Genomic DNA, 19,160 nt, shown 5'->3' with positions numbered 1-19,160 from the left:
TACATTTGGTGCACTAGTATTACTAAGTTGAGCACAAATATCTCTTTCGCGGAAGCAATATTTTGCACTCCACTTATAATCTAGCCTTTTATTGGGAGCGTAACGGTTACTCTTCTGGTTTTGTGGTTGTATTGTGTGTATTGGTTGAAGAAAGTTGTTTTTCTATTATAGGGATATCAAAGTCAAAATTAAACTTGCATGATTCAGATAGAGCACGTCATTTTTAGACACTTTTAAATTCACTTCTATTTACAAATGTGCTTTTTTCTGTTGGTATCCCTTGTTGAAAAAGAATACACACATATCCTACACTAGTGGGAGCTAGCTGCGGATTGGTGCCTGCACACATTTGTCTCTTGTGATTGGCTATCTACATGTGTTCATCTAGCTGCCAGTAGTGCAATTCAACTGTTCCTTCAACAAAGGATAACAATAGAATGAAGCAAATGTGATAATGGAAGTAATATTTTTTTTGGGGGGGGCCCATATTCCTTTAATATCCCTTTAATACTAAGAAGACAGGTTTTTTTTTTAAATATCTTCCAGTCTTTAATTATTATTTTATCCTGCTGTGTTAAATCAAATATGTTTAAGCTGAATTTAGAAGCTCTATTCCTTGTCTATAACCCCTGAGATGCACTCAATTACAGAATATGTATTTCAGTTGACATCCTGCTGCCATCCTGTTGCAAATAAAGTGCAATTGATCCATAATGAATTGACATCCCCAGTATCACTACCATAATAAAGAATGGCTGAGCATAAATCCTTGCTATTTTGAACATATCTCATTTACTGTTATTTAATCATATCCACAGGAGGACAGACGTCTCTGGGAGAACAGATTGGTTCTGACACATTTCCTGTTGAAGACATCATAGAGAACAACCTGTACTATGTGCAGAGTGTCCATGACAATATCGAACCCAGTGGAGACTTTTTTAGCTTCTATATGACAGATGGATCCAGCCAGTCAGAGGTTTATAACATCAGCATTGCCATACAGGTTGGTACTGCACTGCATTAAGGGCTGCATTAGGACTGTCATTGGCCCTAAGCACTTTTACTTTCATGGGCCCCTTTCTCCATAGAAAAAATAAATAAAAATGTTTTACAACTGAGTTGGTATAACAGCTATCCAGTAAAAGTATATACCTCACTTACTGGGGGTGGTAAACTATATTAAAGTGGGCCACCTATCCGCTATCATTCAGTTGGTGCCGAGCACTGGTGCCACTAAACGAGTTCTGCGGGGGCAACAACCCAACTGCATAAAGGTTTGCCCCCCCAACTATAAACCTCACTCCATGATCTGAGGCTGGGCCTGCGGTGCTGTGCACTGTGACTGCTGTCGTGAAATGTGTCACTATCAAGCTCCGAATGGAGCTCGATGCCCGTGTTTCTGGCGAGCCTGCGATCGGGTTGATTGACACCCCCCTGCTGGCGGCCCATTGGCCGCGAGTCTGCAGGGGGCGGCGTTGCACCAGCAGCTCACAAGAGCAATGCAATGCTGAATACGGCGAGCGTATTGCTCGCCGTATTCAGCGAGGTCTGGCGGACCTGATCCGCACTGTCGGATTAGGTCCGCCAGACTTTCTTAAATAGGGGCCAATGAGAGAACAGACAGCCTGCCCAGAGCTTCAGGAGACATATATTATAAGTCATTTCATCAGTACATTTTCCTAATTAGGGATCCCACCACCTGATCCAAAGTTGTGTGGAGCAAATGTTTAAAGGGACATTTAAACTCATCAAATGCCTACATGCATATGAATAAGCACTACTTAAAGGGAAATAATTTTACTTTCATGATTCAAACAGAGCATGCAATTTCCAATTTACTTCCATTATTAAAATGTGCACATGCTTGTGCACACTTTCTGAGGCACCAGCTCCTACTGAGCATGTGGAAAGGTTCACAGTACCAAATGCCTATATAAACATATAGGCGTTTGTTATTGGCTGATGGCTGTCACGTGATACAGCGGGCAGGGAAAATGGAAGTTACAAACATGTCAGAAAAAAAAATCTACTGCTCATTTGAAATTCATTCTGTGCTATTGCATTGTCTTTTTATTATGCATTTGTTCATTATGCAATTCTGCTGTATTTAATCGTCTTTTAAACATGTTAGAAAAAATATATATGTTTTCAGCATAGGAACATCTGTTAAAGGGACATGAAACCCCCAAATTTGCTTTCATTAATCAGATAGAACATACGATTTTAAACAACTTTCCAATTTACTTCTATTATTTAATTTGCTTCCTTCTCTTGTTATCCTTTGCTGAATGGTTTATCTAGGTAAGCTCAGAAGCATCAAAGAACCTAGGTTCTAGCTGCTGATTGGTGGCTGCATATTTATACCGATTGTCATTGGTTCACCCATGTGTTTAGTTAGAAACCAGTAGTGCATTGCTGCTCCTCCAATCAATGATACCAATAGAATAAAACAAATTAGATAATAGAAGTAAATTAGAAAGTTTTTACAAATTGTATGTTCTATCTGAATCAAGAAAGACATATTTTGGGTTTCATGTCCCTTTAAGGCTCTAATATTTATTTAAATACTCTCTTTTAGATGTAAAAAAGAAAAAGTATTACTTGGCACTATGTTCCTGCTTTGAAAAAAACAGACAGTGGGGTGGTTAACAACACACCAATTAATAAATACAAAGTTTACAATTTATAGCTTTTCTTAAAGGGACATAAAAGTGCAAAAAGTAGGTGCTGTATAATGTGTTAGAGCATTTTAATATTCCACTATTGCTTTAACCACTTGAAAGGGATTTAACAGTTTGTTTAAGGCAGCTCCAGAGCAGCACTGCACTATTGAGAGCTACCTGGTATTTGGTGACAACACAAATATGACTCTTGTTATTGGCTCTCTAAGGGCCTCATTATCAAAAGAGAGAAATCTCGCCAAATCTTTTTTCTTCTGTTATGTGTGATCAGTCCACGGGTCATCATTACTTCTGGGATATAACTCCTCCCCAACAGGAAATGCAAGAGGATTCACCCAGCAGAGCTGCATATAGCTCCTCCCCTCTACGTCAGTCCCAGTCATTCTCTTGCACCCAACGACTAGATAGGATGTGTGAGAGGACTATGGTGATTATACTTAGTTTTTATGACTTCAATCAAAAGTTTGTTATTTTACAATAGCACCGGAGCGTGTTATTACTTCTCTGGCAGAGTTTGAGGAAGAATCTGCCAGAGTTTTTTTACTATGATTTTAACCGGAGTAGTTAAGATCATATTGCTGTTCTCGGCCATCTGAGGGAGGTAAAGGCTTCAGATCAGGGGACAGCGGGCAGATGAATCTGCATTGAGGTATGTAGCAGTTTTTATTTTCTGAATGGAATTGATGAGAAAATCCTGCCATACCGTTAAAATGATGTATGTATACACTTCAGTATTCTGGGGATGGTATTTCACCGGAACTACTCTGCTAAAGGTCACTAATACTTTTAATAACTATTTATCATGCTAAACGTTTTTGCTGGAATGTAGAATCGTTTACATTGCTGAGGTACTGTGTGAATAGATATTTGGGCATTATTTTCCACTTGGCAGTTTTTTGCTTGTAATTGTGACAGTTTCGTTTCTCTTCACTGCTGTGTGAGAGAGGGAGGGGCCGTTTTTGGCGCTCTTTACTACGCATCAAAAAATTCCAGTCAGTCATTTTTATTTTTCCTGCATGATCCGGTTCATCTCTGACAGATCTCAGGGGTCTTCAAACTTCTTTGAAGGGAGGTAACTTCTCTCAGCAGAGCTGTGAGAATTCTTATAGTGACTGTGCATAAAAACGTTGCTTTGTACTTTTTATGTCAAATTTAATTATTGTTATTTTACTAATGGGAACAAACCTTTGCTAAGAGTTGTGTTGTTTTAAAGTTTGATGCTATAACTGTTTTTCAGTTCATTATTTCAACTGTTATTTAATCGTTTAGTACCTCTTTGAGGCACAGTATTTTTTTGCTAAAAAAGATTATAACCAAGTTGTAAGTTTTTTGCTAGTGTGTTAAACATGTCTGACTCAGAGGAAGATATCTGTGTCATTTGTTCCAATGCCAAGGTGGAGCCCAATAGAAATTTATGTACTAACTGTATTGATGCTACTTTAAATAAAAGTCAATCTGTACAATGTGAACAAATTTCACCAAACAGCGAGGGGAGAGTTATGCCGACTAACTCGCCTCACGCGGCAGTACCTGCATCTCCCGCCCGGGAGGTGCGTGATATTATGGCGCCTAGTACATCTGGGCGGCCATTACAGATAACATTACAAGATATGGCTACTGTTATGACTGAAGTTTTGTCTAAATTACCAGAACTAAGAGGCAAGCGTGATCACTCTGGGGTGAGAACAGAGTGCGCTGACAATGCAAGGGCCATGTCTGATACTGCGTCACAGCTCGCAGAGCATGAGGACGGAGAGCTTCATTCTGTGGGTGACGGTTCTGATCCAAACAAATTGGACTCAGATATTTCAAATTTTAAATTTAAATTGGAGAACCTCCGTGTATTACTAGGGGAGGTCTTAGCAGCTCTTAACGATTGTAACACCGTTGCAATACCAGAGAAACTGTGTAGGTTGGATAAATACTTTGCGGTACCGGCGAGTACTGACGTTTTTCCTATACCTAAGAGACTAACTGAAATTGTTACTAAGGAGTGGGATAGACCCGGTGTGCCGTTCTCACCCCCTCCAATATTTAGAAAGATGTTCCCAATAGACGCCACCACTAGGGACTTATGGCAGACGGTCCCCAAGGTGGAGGGAGCAGTTTCTACTTTAGCTAAGCGTACCACTATCCCGGTGGAGGATAGCTGTGCTTTTTCAGATCCAATGGATAAAAAGTTAGAGGGTTACCTTAAGAAAATGTTTGTTCAACAAGGTTTTATATTACAACCCCTTGCATGTATCGCGCCGATTACGGCTGCGGCAGCATTTTGGATTGAGTCGCTGGAAGAGAACCTTAGTTCATCTACGCTAGACGACATTACGGACAGGCTTAGAGTCCTTAAACTAGCTAATTCTTTCATTTCGGAGGCCGTAGTACATTTAACTAAACTCACGGCTAAGAACTCAGGATTCGCCATACAGGCACGTAGGGCGCTGTGGCTAAAATCCTGGTCAGCTGATGTGACTTCTAAGTCCAAATTACTTAATATACCTTTCAAGGGGCAGTCTTTATTTGGGCCCGGTTTGAAAGAAATTATCGCTGACATTACAGGTGGTAAGGGCCACGCCCTACCTCAAGACAAAGCCAAAGCTAAGGCTAGACAGTCTAATTTTCGTCCCTTTCGGAATTTCAAAACAGGAGCAGCATCAACCTCCACTGCACCAAAACAGGAAGGAGCTGTTGCTCGTTACAGGCAAGGCTGGAAGCCTAACCAGTCCTGGAACAAGAGCAAGCAGGCCAGGAAACCTGCTGCTGCCCCAAAGACAGCATGAACCGAGAGCCCCCGATCCGGGACCGGATCTAGTGGGGGGCAGACTCTCTCTCTTTGCCCAGGCCTGGGCAAGAGATGTTCAGGATCCCTGGGCTCTAGAGATCATATCTCAGGGATACCTTCTAGACTTCAAATTATCTCCCCCAAGAGGGAGATTTCATCTGTCAAGGTTGTCAACAAACCAGATAAAGAAAGAAGCGTTTCTACGCTGCGTACAAGATCTGTTATTAATGGGAGTGATCCATCCGGTTCCACGGTCGGAACAAGGACAAGGGTTCTACTCAAACCTGTTTGTGGTTCCCAAAAAAGAGGGAACTTTCAGGCCAATCTTAGATTTAAAGATTCTAAACAAATTCCTAAGAGTTCCATCGTTCAAAATGGAAACTATTCGGACAATCTTACCCATGATCCAAGAGGGTCAGTACATGACCACAGTGGATTTAAAGGATGCTTACCTTCACATACCGATCCACAAAGATCATCACCGGTACCTAAGGTTTGCCTTCTTAGACAGGCACTACCAGTTTGTAGCTCTTCCATTCGGACTGGCTACGGCTCCAAGAATCTTCACAAAGGTTCTGGGTGCCCTTCTAGCGGTACTAAGACCGCGAGGGATTTCGGTAGCTCCGTACCTAGACGACATTCTAATACAAGCTTCAAGCTTTCAAACTGCCAAGTCTCATACAGAGTTAGTTCTGGCATTTCTAAGGTCGCATGGATGGAAGGTGAACGAAAAGAAGAGTTCTCTTTTTCCTCTCACAAGAGTTCCATTCTTGGGGACTCTTATAGATTCTGTAGAAATGAAGATTTACCTGACAGAAGACAGGTTAACAAAGCTTCAAAATGCATGCCGCGTCCTTCATTCCATTCAACACCCGTCAGTAGCTCAATGCATGGAGGTGATCGGCTTAATGGTAGCGGCAATGGACATAGTACCTTTTGCACGTCTACACCTCAGACCGCTGCAATTATGCATGCTAAGTCAGTGGAATGGGGATTACTCAGATTTGTCCCCTACTCTGAATCTGAATCAAGAGACCAGAAATTCTCTTCTATGGTGGCTTCATCGGCCACACCTGTCCAGGGGGATGCCATTCAGCAGGCCAGACTGGACAATTGTAACAACAGACGCCAGCCTACTAGGTTGGGGCGCTGTCTGGAATTCTCTGAAGGCTCAGGGACTATGGAATCAGGAGGAGAGTCTCCTTCCAATAAACATTCTGGAATTGAGAGCAGTTCTCAATGCCCTTCTGGCTTGGCCCCAGTTAACAACTCGGGGGTTCATCAGGTTTCAGTCGGACAACATCACGACTGTAGCTTACATCAACCATCAGGGAGGGACAAGAAGCTCCCTAGCAATGATGGAAGTATCAAAGATAATTCGCTGGGCAGAGTCTCACTCTTGCCACCTGTCAGCAATCCACATCCCGGGAGTGGAGAACTGGGAGGCGGATTTCTTGAGTCGCCAGACTTTTCATCCGGGGGAGTGGGAACTTCATCCGGAGATCTTTGCCCAAATACTTCGACGTTGGGGCAAACCAGAGATAGATCTCATGGCGTCTCGCCAGAACGCCAAACTTCATCGCTACGGGTCCAGATCCAGGGATCCGGGAGCAGTTCTGATAGATGCTTTGACAGCACCTTGGAACTTCAGGATGGCTTATGTGTTTCCACCCTTCCCGCTGCTTCCTCGATTGATTGCCAAAATCAAACAGGAGAGAGCATCAGTAATTCTAATAGCACCTGCATGGCCACGCAGGACTTGGTATGCAGATCTGGTGGACATGTCATCCTGTCCGCCTTGGTCTCTACCTCTAAGACAGGACCTTCTGATACAGGGTCCATTCAAACACCAAAATCTAACTTCTCTGAAGCTGACTGCTTGGAAATTGAACGCTTGATTTTATCAAAACGTGGTTTTTCTGAGTCGGTTATTGATACCCTGATTCAGGCTAGGAAGCCTGTTACCAGAAGGATTTACCATAAAATATGGCGGAAATACCTATACTGGTGCGAATCCAAAGGTTACTCCTGGAGTAAGGTTAGGATCGCTAGGATATTGTCCTTTCTACAAGAAGGTTTAGAAAAGGGTTTATCAGCTAGTTCATTAAAGGGACAGATTTCAGCTCTGTCCATCTTGTTACACAGACGTCTGTCAGAAAATCCAGACGTCCAGTCCTTTTGTCAGGCTTTAGCTAGGATCAAGCCTGTATTTAAAGCTGTTGCTCCACCATGGAGTTTAAACTTAGTTCTTAACGTTTTACAGGGTGTTCCGTTTGAACCCCTTCATTCCATTGATATAAGAATGTTATCTTGGAAAGTTCTGTTTTTAATGGCTATTTCCTCGGCTCGAAGAGTCTCTGAGTTATCAGCCTTACATTGTGATTCCCCTTATCTGATTTTTCACTCAGACAAGGTAGTTCTGCGTACTAAACCTGGGTTCTTACCTAAGGTAGTCACTAACAGGAACATCAATCAAGAGATTGTTGTACCATCCTTGTGTCCAAATCCTTCTTCAAAGAAGGAACGTCTTCTACACAATCTGGATGTAGTTCGTGCCCTCAAGTTCTACTTGCAGGCAACTAAAGATTTTCGCCAAACTTCTTCCTTGTTTGTCGTTTACTCTGGACAGAGGAGAGGTCAAAAAGCTTCTGCTACCTCTCTCTCTTTTTGGCTTCGTAGCATAATACGTTTAGCCTATGAGACTTCTGGGCAGCAGCCTCCTGAAAGAATTACAGCTCACTCCACTAGAGCTGTGGCTTCCACTTGGGCCTTTAAGAATGAGGCCTCTGTTGAACAGATTTGCAAGGCTGCAACTTGGTCTTCGCTTCATACTTTTTCCAAATTTTACAAATTTGACACTTTTGCTTCTTCGGAGGCTATTTTTGGGAGAAAGGTTCTTCAGGCAGTGGTTCCTTCTATATAATGAGCCTGCCTATCCCTCCCGTCATCCGTGTACTTTTGCTTTGGTATTGGTATCCCAGAAGTAATGATGACCCGTGGACTGATCACACATAACAGAAGAAAACATAATTTATGCTTACCTGATAAATTCCTTTCTTCTGTTGTGTGATCAGTCCACGGCCCGCCCTGTTTTAAGGCAGGTAGATATCTTTTAAATTATACTCCAGTCACCACTTCACCCTTGGTTACTCCTTTCTCGTTGATTCTTGGTCGAATGACTGGGACTGACGTAGAGGGGAGGAGCTATATGCAGCTCTGCTGGGTGAATCCTCTTGCATTTCCTGTTGGGGAGGAGTTATATCCCAGAAGTAATGATGACCCGTGGACTGATCACACAACAGAAGAAAGGAATTTATCAGGTAAGCATAAATTATGTTTTTTGGAAGGGATATGAAACGACCAAAAAATATTTTGTGATTGAGGCAGAGCATACAAGTTTAAAAAACTTTCAAATTTACTTCTATTATCAAATTTGCTTTGTTCCCGTGGTATTCTTTGCTGAAGAGATATATAGGTAGGAGTCTGTAGAACTAATTGGCAGGAAATAGTGCTGCAATCTAGTGCTCTTGCAAATGGATAACATTCTTACAAAACTGTTGCCATATAGTGCTCAAGAAATGGGCAGTCTCCTAGGCGTATGTCCCTGCTTTTCAACAAAAAAAAACAAAAAAATAATAAAAGAAGTAAAATAGAAATTTGTTTAAAATTGCATTCTCTATCTGACTCATAAAGAGCATGCAATATATCCAATAGAATGAGAGCTGCTTGAATCCTATTGGCTGATTTGAACAGCCAATAGTATTTTAGCATCTCTAATTCCTATTGGCTGATTCAAATTTTTCAGCCAATAGGAATGCAAGGGACGCCATTTTGAAAAGGCTCCCTTGCATTGATGATTCAGTGTACAGCAGCGTCCGTATGAAGAGGATTCTTTGCGCCGGATGTCTTCAGGACGGACCTGCTCCGCACTGCCGGGATCAAGATAGAAGAGGCCCCCTGGATAAAGACTTCTCGCCGCCTGGATGAGGACTTCGCCGCCTGGATGAAGATAGATTAGGGTTTGGGCAGCAAAAGAGCTAAATGCCCTTTTAAGGGAAATGCCCTTTTCAAGGCAATGGATAGATTAGTTTTTTTTAGAATTTGTTTTTTTATTTTGGGGGGTTGGTTGGGTGGTGGCTTTTACTGTTGGGGGTCTTTGTATTTTTTTTCAGGCAAAAGAGCTGAATTTTGGGGCAATGCACCACAAAAGGCCCTTTCAAGGGCTATTGGTAGTTTATTGTAGGCTAGGTTTTTTTTTATTTTGGGAGGGCTTTTTTATTTTTATAGGGTTATTAGATTAGGTGTAATTCTTTTTTATTTTGGATAATTTTGTTTGTTATTTTTTGTAATTTAGTATTTTTTTTTTTGTAATTAGATACTTTGTAATTTTTATAGTAGTGATATGATTTTTTTAATGTGTAGTTTAGTATTTATTTTAATTTTAGTTTAATAATTATATTAGTTTAATTGTTAGTTTAAACGTAGTTCTTTTAATTTGACAAGTAAGTTTTATTTTATTTAAGCTATGGGAAACTGTAATTTTAATATAAAGTTAGGGGGTGTTAGGGTTACGTTAGGGTTATGGTTAGGTTTAGGGGTTACTAGTTTAGTTTATTGCGATGTGGGGGGCTTTTGCTTTAGGGGTTAATAGTTTACTTTACTATATTTCGTTGTGGGGGGGCTTGCGGTTTATAGGGGTTAATAGGTTTATTATAGTGGCGGTGGTGTAGGGCTTAATAACTTAAGTACAGTGGGGGTGATGTGGGCAGACGGCAGATTAGGGGTTAATAATATTTAAATAGTGTTTGTGATGCTGGAGTGCGGCGGTTTAGGGGTTAATAACGTTATTATAGTGGTGACGATGTCGGGGAGCAGCGTAATAGGGGTTAATAATTATTTTTAGTGGTGGCGATGTCGGGAGCGGCAGATTAGGGGTTAATAACTTTATTATAGTATTTGCGATGTGGGAAGGCCTTGGTTTAGGGGTTAATAGGTAGTTTATGGCTGTTTAGTTTTCTTTGTAAGACTTTAGTTATGAGTTTTATGTTACAGTTACTACTGCTTTTAGATTGCGGAAGGGGTCTTGTCGGTATAGCCTGGAACGCAAACTTTTTAGCCTCACCGCAAAACTCGTAATGGCAGCGCTATGGAAGTCCCATGAAAAAATGTAATTTTTACGTGTGCGGGACTGACGTTGCGATACAGGCTAAAAGGCTTGCGATACAGCTATACCGACAAGACTTGTAATGGCTGCGGTGCTGTTTTAACGCTGAAATTACCATTTTTTTCAGCGGTAAAACACAAACGCAAAACTCGTAATCTAGCTGTTTGGAAATAAATATTGGCAAAAACAATACTGGTCAAAGTTAAAAAGTGACCATATAGCGAAAGAAAAATGTTGCACAGTCTGACATCCTAACAACATAAAAGATACATTCAGATGGTTTATCAGTGGTGCGGATGGAAACGGATTACAGTAGGTTCCTATGGAAGCCGTGATTGGGCAATCCCCTTTTAAAAAACAATTTTAAAGATACCAGTACTGCTAGAGACAATCACAACAGTTTGAATGTGACTTGAAAAATAAAAACACTCCATTTGTACATGTTTGGGTCCTAAAGTGACAAAACAAGTATGCCCATCATGCCAAGATACATATGGCTTTAAAATAGTTAATCAGTGTCGAGGACAGATTCAGATTACTGAAGATTAATGTCACATATGTAAATTAGTATTTTCCTTGTAGAGTGAACAAAGGGGTTACATGATTAGACGTTTACTGTACTTAAGAGGTGTGAATAGGCTATTGTATCAGTCAGCTTTTGGTGACCTTCTAGTTTCTATTTTGAGAACAGGTCTGTTGAAAGTCATTTGCAGCTGCTTGCTTTTAACAAACAAAAAGATACTGCATTGTGATCACTCGAGAAACTTGACAACCAAATTGGTCGGAAAGCCAGAACAATAATAGATTGTGACTGACCCTGATGCCATTATTTGCAAACAAATAAATATGGAAAACCAACAATGATTCACTCTTGATTACCACAGTTAGGCAAGCCCACAGATTAGAGAGGCCTTAAACCAATACCATCCTTAAAAAATCAGGACGGTTGCAGATATGATTATAGAAGCACTGTATCTTGCACAGATGAAGAAAAAATGGAAAGATATAGGTATAATTTGTAGGTGCATTATATTCAAATTAATGTGGGAAACTACTAATTTTCTTAAAGCGTTATACATATATAGCATAACCGCCTGTCAGAAACTGAATTTAAGCACCTTTAAGAAATTTCACAAATGTATTATTATTAACTTTTATCTTTTTTTTTTTTAGGGGAAGAATGATGAACGGCCTCAGATCTCTGTACTGCCTTTAAGGGTGCAGGACAATGCAGGAGCAGTCATCAGAAACACATGTCTAAGCGTGCAGGACATGGATACTCCAGATAATGAGCTACTGTTTACTGTAATGAAGAAGCCTGCTCATGGTATGATCATTTTAAGTTGTGAATGGCTTATATATATATATGCTACTACACTTTAAAGGGACGGTATAGTGTAAAATTGTTTTTCTCTTAATTTGTTTCCAATTACTTTTTTACCAACTGCAGAGTATAAAATGTATGAGAATCTGCTTTTTAAGATATATTTGTGTATATGAAGTAGCTGATTTTGTGTTTTAAAGCCACAACCTAATCAAATGGGTGGAGCTTGTAGGTATAATGTCATTACTTTATCACCTTGTGTACATAACATGCTTCTTTATCTTATATCTGTCCATAAACTAAAGACCAATACTTGGAGAGAACATTCGAAAATTAACATTTTATTACCTTATCTCTTCTATACTCCACTGGGAGTGTAATTTATTTTGCTGGCTGTGTTTACACAGCTTAGCTATAGCAAAAACTTTCAGAATAAGTGGGGATACCACAGGCTAAACCAACTATTTCAAATGCCAATATAAGGGTAAAGGAAATACTTGTAAACAATTGAATACACTCCAGCAGGTAAAGTGAATCATTAGGAACAAATTAAAGGGGAGAACATTTTTGAGTAAACTGTCCATTTAATCATTCTGTTCCTTCACTATTGCATCAAATGTTAAAAGTATAATTAAATTGTAATATAGTTATTATTTTTAAAGGGACACAAAATGTGATGCCTTTACAGAAATTCCAGTCTCTTTAACATATTATATCATAATATATTATAGAAAAAGAACTATCATAGCTCTTTCTGGCAGAGAAGAAAATATTGCCAAGTGTTGCAGTGTACAGGCAACCCCTTCACTCTGTCTCCATCTCTTTTAGCAAAGCAAAATAGACTGCAAATGAAACCGCTAATTGAGGCCTGGTTTCCTGAACTGCTATTCTTAATGGTAGCTTTGATCTCATTTGCTTTTAGCTGCAAGAGGGAGAGATGGAGACTGAATCTGTAAGCATATGGGCACTCTCTCTTTCTTGCTAAGGGACAGCCATGGGCGCCTGTAGCCTTATTAAAAAAAATGATTGTTATTATTACTAATAATAGGAATCATACTTACTATGGGACATACTTAAAGTACTGGAAGTGATACAGTAGAATTAAATAAAGAATAACATATCAGAGAACATTTTTTAAACAAGTAAACACCTTGTTTTCTGCAAATATTTTTCAGTAACCAAACTCCAACCACCGTTAGTTTAGAGGAGCCATTTGAGGCTTGTTACTGGAGTAGACAATGCTAGCCACTGTCATTATATGAGAAATAATTGCATTGTTTTGTAGATCATTGTGTAATCCCTTCTGCTGAGGCGAGTTAAAGGGACACTGTACCCAAAATTTTTATTTCGTGATTTAGATTGAGCATGAAATTTTAAGCAACTTTCTAATTTACTCCTATTATCAAATTTTTTTCATTCTCTTGGTATCTTTATTTGAAATGCAAGAATGTAAGTTTAGATGCCGGCCCATTTTTGTGAACAACCTGGGTTGTCCTTGCTGATTGGTGGATAAATTCATCCACCAATAAAAAAGTGCTGTCCAGAGTACTGAAACCAAAAAAAAAGCTTAGATGCCTTCTTTTTCAAATAATGATAGCAAGGGAACGAAGACAAATTGATAATAGGAGTAAATTAGAAAGTTGCTTAAAATTGCATGCTCTTTCTGAATTACAAAGGAAAACATTTGGGTTCAGTGTCCCTTTAAGGACTAATATGTAGCAGGGTTAACCTTGATTAATCTAACATTTTTATTTCCAGTTCTGAACATTTGAAACCCCACTGTTTTCATAGTTAAATTACAGGAAAAGCAGGCAAAATAAATAGTAGACATATATTGAAAAGTTGTTTTAGTACTCATAATTTAACACTTTTTACTACAGTCACAAAGTGGTTAATATCCCTTTAATGGCCTTATAGCATTCATTTTGGTGTAAATTTCTTGTCTGTCAATCCTATTAATAGGAAAAGTTTCATGTATCACATTTTACCACAGGAAACTTACACAGAAGGCAGTTCTACTCTGAACCTTTGGAGAATGGGCGCGTTCTATCCCTGGGTTCCTCTTTCACATACCAGGATGTACTAGATGAGTTGATTGTCTACATACCAGTGAGTGTGGAAGTGCTATCAGATGAATTCAGGTTCTCCCTGTCAGATGGCCACTATACAGAAACAGGAAGGCTGGAGGTCTCAATAGAGCCAAAGAGGAAAGAGCCCCCAAGACTTGCTATAAACCGAGGCCTACAGATCTCAGCAGGTAACATTATTGTTTCCAGTGTATTACAGATTTTATTGATGAAGCTTTATTATTAACCAAACAATGCACATTAAATAAAAATGCTATGGAACAACGGGCGCAAATTAGATTAGTAATTGAGGAAATGAAGACTGTATGAAAAGAAAAGTTCTGTGTTCATATTCTTTAAGGCAATTAACCACACAAGGATGGGATTGTTGGGCAAAATAGGGACTTAAAGGGAAGGTAAAGTTTTAGCCTTCATAATGCATATTTACAATCCTGTTACCCTGTTAAATACAGTCGCTATATTTTTTTTTAATAAAGATTAGTTATTTCTATCTTTTTAAACATTGATTTTTTTATTACTCTTGCCTTTCGATTCTCCTCCCATTCCTTATTTCCGGCTTTAGGATACAGTGAGGTATAGAGCGGTCCCACCCGCTCTATACGTATCTACCAAGCTCTTGCACATCGATCAGCTACAAACCGCGCATGCGCATCTTTATGGCACTATCACCTTTGCGCATGCGTTAATCGTGATACAAATGTTGCAGAATTGTAAATTGTTTCCAAGTTAGTTGCGTATGAGTTGCGATGCGGTTTCCAGAGTTCCAGATAATTGAAATTGATAATGCGCATGCCGCGAAACAGGACACTAACATCTCCAAAAAGTTACGCATGCGTATATTGAGCCACAAAATGATTACGTCAATTGACGGCCGCCTAACGGCCAGAGAATCAATTGGCTGAGTAAAGAACGTGATCGTTGATTAGAGAAAAAAAAAAACGAGTTGATTTGCGGATAGCGCAATTGGTGAGAAAAATATAAGATATGTAAGCTAATTATTAAATTTTGAGCAATTGATGAATAAAAGTTATATTATTTTGGGGTAATAAACGAACGTATTCATTCTAGACCGTTTTAGTTTACCTTCACTTTAACTTTATATGTAGGCAACATCTTAGTTCTCCTACGGCTAGATTTAGAGTTTTGTCGGTAACGACCCGCGTAGCTAACGCTGGCTTTTTTCTGGCCGCACCTTTAAAATAACTCTGGTATTGAGAGTCCACAGAATGGCTGCGTTAGGCTCCAAAAAAGGAGCGTAGAGCATATTTAACGCAACTTCAACTCTCGATACCAGAGTTGCTTACGGACGCGGCCAGCCTCAAAAACGTGCTTGTGCACGATTCCCCCATAGAAAACAATGGGGCTGTTTGAGCTGAAAAAAAACCTAACACCTGCAAAAAAGCCGCGTTCAGCTCCTAACGCAGCCCCATTGTTTTCTATGGGGAAACACTTCCTACGTCTGCACCTAACACTCTAACATGTACCCCGAGTCTAAACACCCCTAACCTTACACTTATTAACCCCTAATCTGCCGCTCCCGCTATCGCTGACCCCTGCATATTATTTTTAACCCCTAATCTGCCGCTCCGTACACTGCCGCAACCTACATTATACCTATGAACCCCTAATCTGCTGTCCCTAACACCGCCAACCCCTATATTAAATTTATTAACCCCTAATCTGCCCCCCACAACGTCGCCGCTACCTACCTACACTTATTAACCCCTAATCTGCCGAGCGGACCGCACCGCTATTATAATAAAGTTATTAACCCCTAATCCGCCTCACTAACCCTATAATAAATAGTATTAACCCCTAATCTGCCCTCCCTAACATTGCCGACACCTAACTTCAAGTATTAACCCCTAATCTGCTGATCGGAGCTCACCGCTACTCTAATAAATTTTTTAACCCCTAAAGCTAAGTCTAACCCTAACACTAACACCCCCCTAAGTTAAATATAATTTTATTCTAACGAAATAAATTAACTCTTATTAAATAAATTATTCCTATTTAAAGCTAAATACTTACCTGTAAAATAAACCCTAATATAGCTACAATATAACGAATAATTACATTGTAGCTATTTTAGGATTAATATTTATTTTACAGGCAACTTTGTAATTATTTTAACCAGGTACAATAGCTATTAAATAGTTAAGAACTATTTAATAGTTACCTAGTTAAAATAATTACAAAATTACCTGTAAAATAAATCCTAACCTAAGTTACAATTAAACCTAACACTACACTATCAATAAATTAATTAAATAAAATACCTACAATTATCTACAATTAAACCTAACACTACACTATCAATACATTAATTAAATACAATATCTACAAATAAATACAATTAAATAAACTAAAGTACAAAAAATAAAAAAGAACTAAGTTACAAAAAATAAAAAAATATTTACAAACATTAGAAAAAATTACAACAATTTTAAACTAATTACACCTACTCTAAGCCCCCTAATAAAATAACAAAGACCCCCAAAATAAAAAAATGCCCTACCCTATTCTAAATTACTAAAGTTCAAAGCTCTTTTACCTTACCAGCCCTGAACAGGGACCTTTGCGGGGCATGCCCCAAGAAATTCAGCTCTTTTGCCTGTAAAAAAAACACATACAATAACCCCCCCAACATTACAACCCACCACCCACATACCCCTAATCTAACCCAAACCCCCCTTAAATAAACCTAACACTAAGCCCCTGAAGATCTTCCTACCTTGTCTTCACCTCGCCGGGTTCACCGATCGGTCCAGAAGAGGGTCCGAAGTCTTGATCCAAGCCCAAGCGGGGGGCTGAAGAGTGACGTCCATCCTCGGGCTGAAGTCTGGATCCAAGCGGCGGCTGAAGAAATCCATCATCGGGCTGAAGTCGGAAGTCCATCATCGGGATGAAGTCTTCTATCAAGCCACATCTTCAATCTTCTTTCTTCTGGAGCGGAGCGGAGCCATCTTCTTCCAAGCCGACGCGGAACATCCTCTTCAACCGACGACTAGACGACGAATGACGGTTCCTTTAAGGGACGTCATCCAAGATGGCGTCCCTCGAATTCCGATTGGCTGATAGGATTCTATCAGCCAATCGGAATTAAGGTAGGAATATTCTGATTGGCTGATGGAATCAGCCAATCAGAATCAAGTTCAATCCGATTGGCTGATCCGATCAGCCAATCAGATTGAGCTCGCATTCTATTGGCTGATCGGAACAGCCAATAGAATGCGAGCTCAATCTGATTGGCTGATCGGATCAGCCAATCGGATTGAACTTGATTCTGATTGGCTGATTCCATCAGCCAATCAGAATTTTCCTACCTTAATTCCGATTGGCTGATAGAATCCTATCAGCCAATCGGAATTCGAGGGATGCCATCTTGGATGACGTCCCTTAAAGGAACCGTCATTCGTCGGGAAGTCGTCGTCCGAAGAAGATGAGTCCTCGGTGGAGGTCTTCAAGATGGAGCCGGTCCTCATCGGATGAAGATAGAAGATGCCGCTTGGAAGAAGATGGTTGCCGGTCCGGATCTACTCTTCTTCCCGGATAGGATGAAGACTTTGGAGCCTCTTCTGGACTTCTTCAGCCGTCGGATGATGGATGTCTAGCCCCCGCTTGGGCTTGGATGAAGATTTTGGAGCCAGGACGGATCGGTGAACCTGGTATGGTGAAGACAAGGTATGATGATCTTCAGGGGCTTAGTGTTAGGTTTATTTAAGGGGGGTTTGGGTTAGATTAGGGGTATGTGGGTGGTGGGTTGTAATGTTGGGGGGGGGGTATTGTATGTTTTTTTACAGGCAAAAGAGCTGAATTCTTTGGGGCATGCCCCGCAAAGGGCCCTGTTCAGGGCTGGTAAGGTAAAAGAGCTTTGAACTTTAGTAATTTAGAATAGGGTAGGGCATTTTTTATTTTGGGGGGCTTTGTTATTTTATTAGGGGGCTTAGAGTAGGTGTAATTAGTTTAAAATTGTTTTAATATTTTTCTTATGTTTGTAAATATTTTTTTATTTTTTGTAACTTAAGGGACAGTCTACACCAGAATTTGTATTGTTTTAAAAGATAGATAATCCCTTTATTACCCATTTCCCAGTTTTGCATAACCAACACATTTATAATAATATACTTTTAACCTCTGTGATTATCTTGTATCTAAGCCTCTGCAAACTGCCCCTTTTTTCAGTTATTTTGACAGGCTTGTAGTCTAGCCAATCAGTGCCTGCTCCCAGATAACTTCACGTGCACGAGCACAGTGTTATCTATATGAAATATAACCCTCTAGTGGTGAATTTTTTTTAAAATGCAATCTGAAAGAGGTGGGCTTCAAGGTCTAAGAAATTAGCATATGAACCTCCTAGGTTAAGCTTTCAACTAAGAATACCAAGAGAACAAAGCAAAATTGGTGATAAAAGTAAATTGGAAAATTGTTTAAAATTACATGCTCTATCTGAATCATGAAAGTTTATTTTGGCCTAGACTGTCCCTTTAAGAGAAATAAAAGCTCATAAGGAAAAAGTGTTCAAGGTAAATATAATATAAGGGAAAATACAGAAATAAAGACTCCAATTTAGATAAAATGAAAGTAAAGTAGCTAGTAATATTACAAAGGAAGAAAGTAGTTATGATGTTAAAATGTGTGATAACAGAAGCTCATCAGGATGGCGTGAGACATGCAAACAATCCCTATTACAGTTTGAGGTTTGTATATATTACCCAAAATACAGGCTGACAGGTTCCCTAGCTGGGAGCATTGTCCATATGCTATTTGATAAAAGAGCACCTACAACATTGTGATTGGTCCATTTCTTGACACTAATTTAATTGGACACTATTTTTCTAACTCTGTGGTCTGTTAAGTTTGTAATGATATGCTTTTATTGTTTATGCGTAACTTCATGTAATCCGCTCTTCTTTAAAGGGCTGCATTTGAACAATTCAAAAAAGAAATATAAATATCAGTCTCTGGTCTTGTAATAAAATTCAGCAGCACACAGTACTGTTACATTTACTCAGTTTGAAGCTGCAACAAATTAAACACAATTAAAAGTTTCTTGGGTCTAGTTGTGTATACATTATTTTAAAAGGAAACTATTAATTAAATCCTGGTCACCATCTTCAAA

At 39.6% G+C, this 19,160-nt stretch overlaps 1 protein-coding gene across 1 annotated transcript in view; it reads left to right on the top strand.

Annotated features, from left to right (window-relative positions):
• The window catches only part of FRAS1 (Fraser extracellular matrix complex subunit 1), an 868,578-nt gene that overhangs the window by 772,589 nt on the left and 76,829 nt on the right, over positions 1-19,160 (top strand). Inside the window, 3 exon segments of the mRNA XM_053703296.1 lie at positions 819-1,006; positions 11,801-11,954; positions 13,945-14,208. Coding sequence (XP_053559271.1) covers positions 819-1,006; positions 11,801-11,954; positions 13,945-14,208 — 606 coding nt within the window.

This window comes from Bombina bombina, chromosome 2 (assembly GCF_027579735.1).
Source record: "Bombina bombina isolate aBomBom1 chromosome 2, aBomBom1.pri, whole genome shotgun sequence".
Lineage (NCBI taxonomy): Eukaryota > Metazoa > Chordata > Amphibia > Anura > Bombinatoridae > Bombina > Bombina bombina.
Note: the sequence above shows the minus strand (reverse complement) of the source record. Positions and strands in the feature narration are given on the sequence as shown.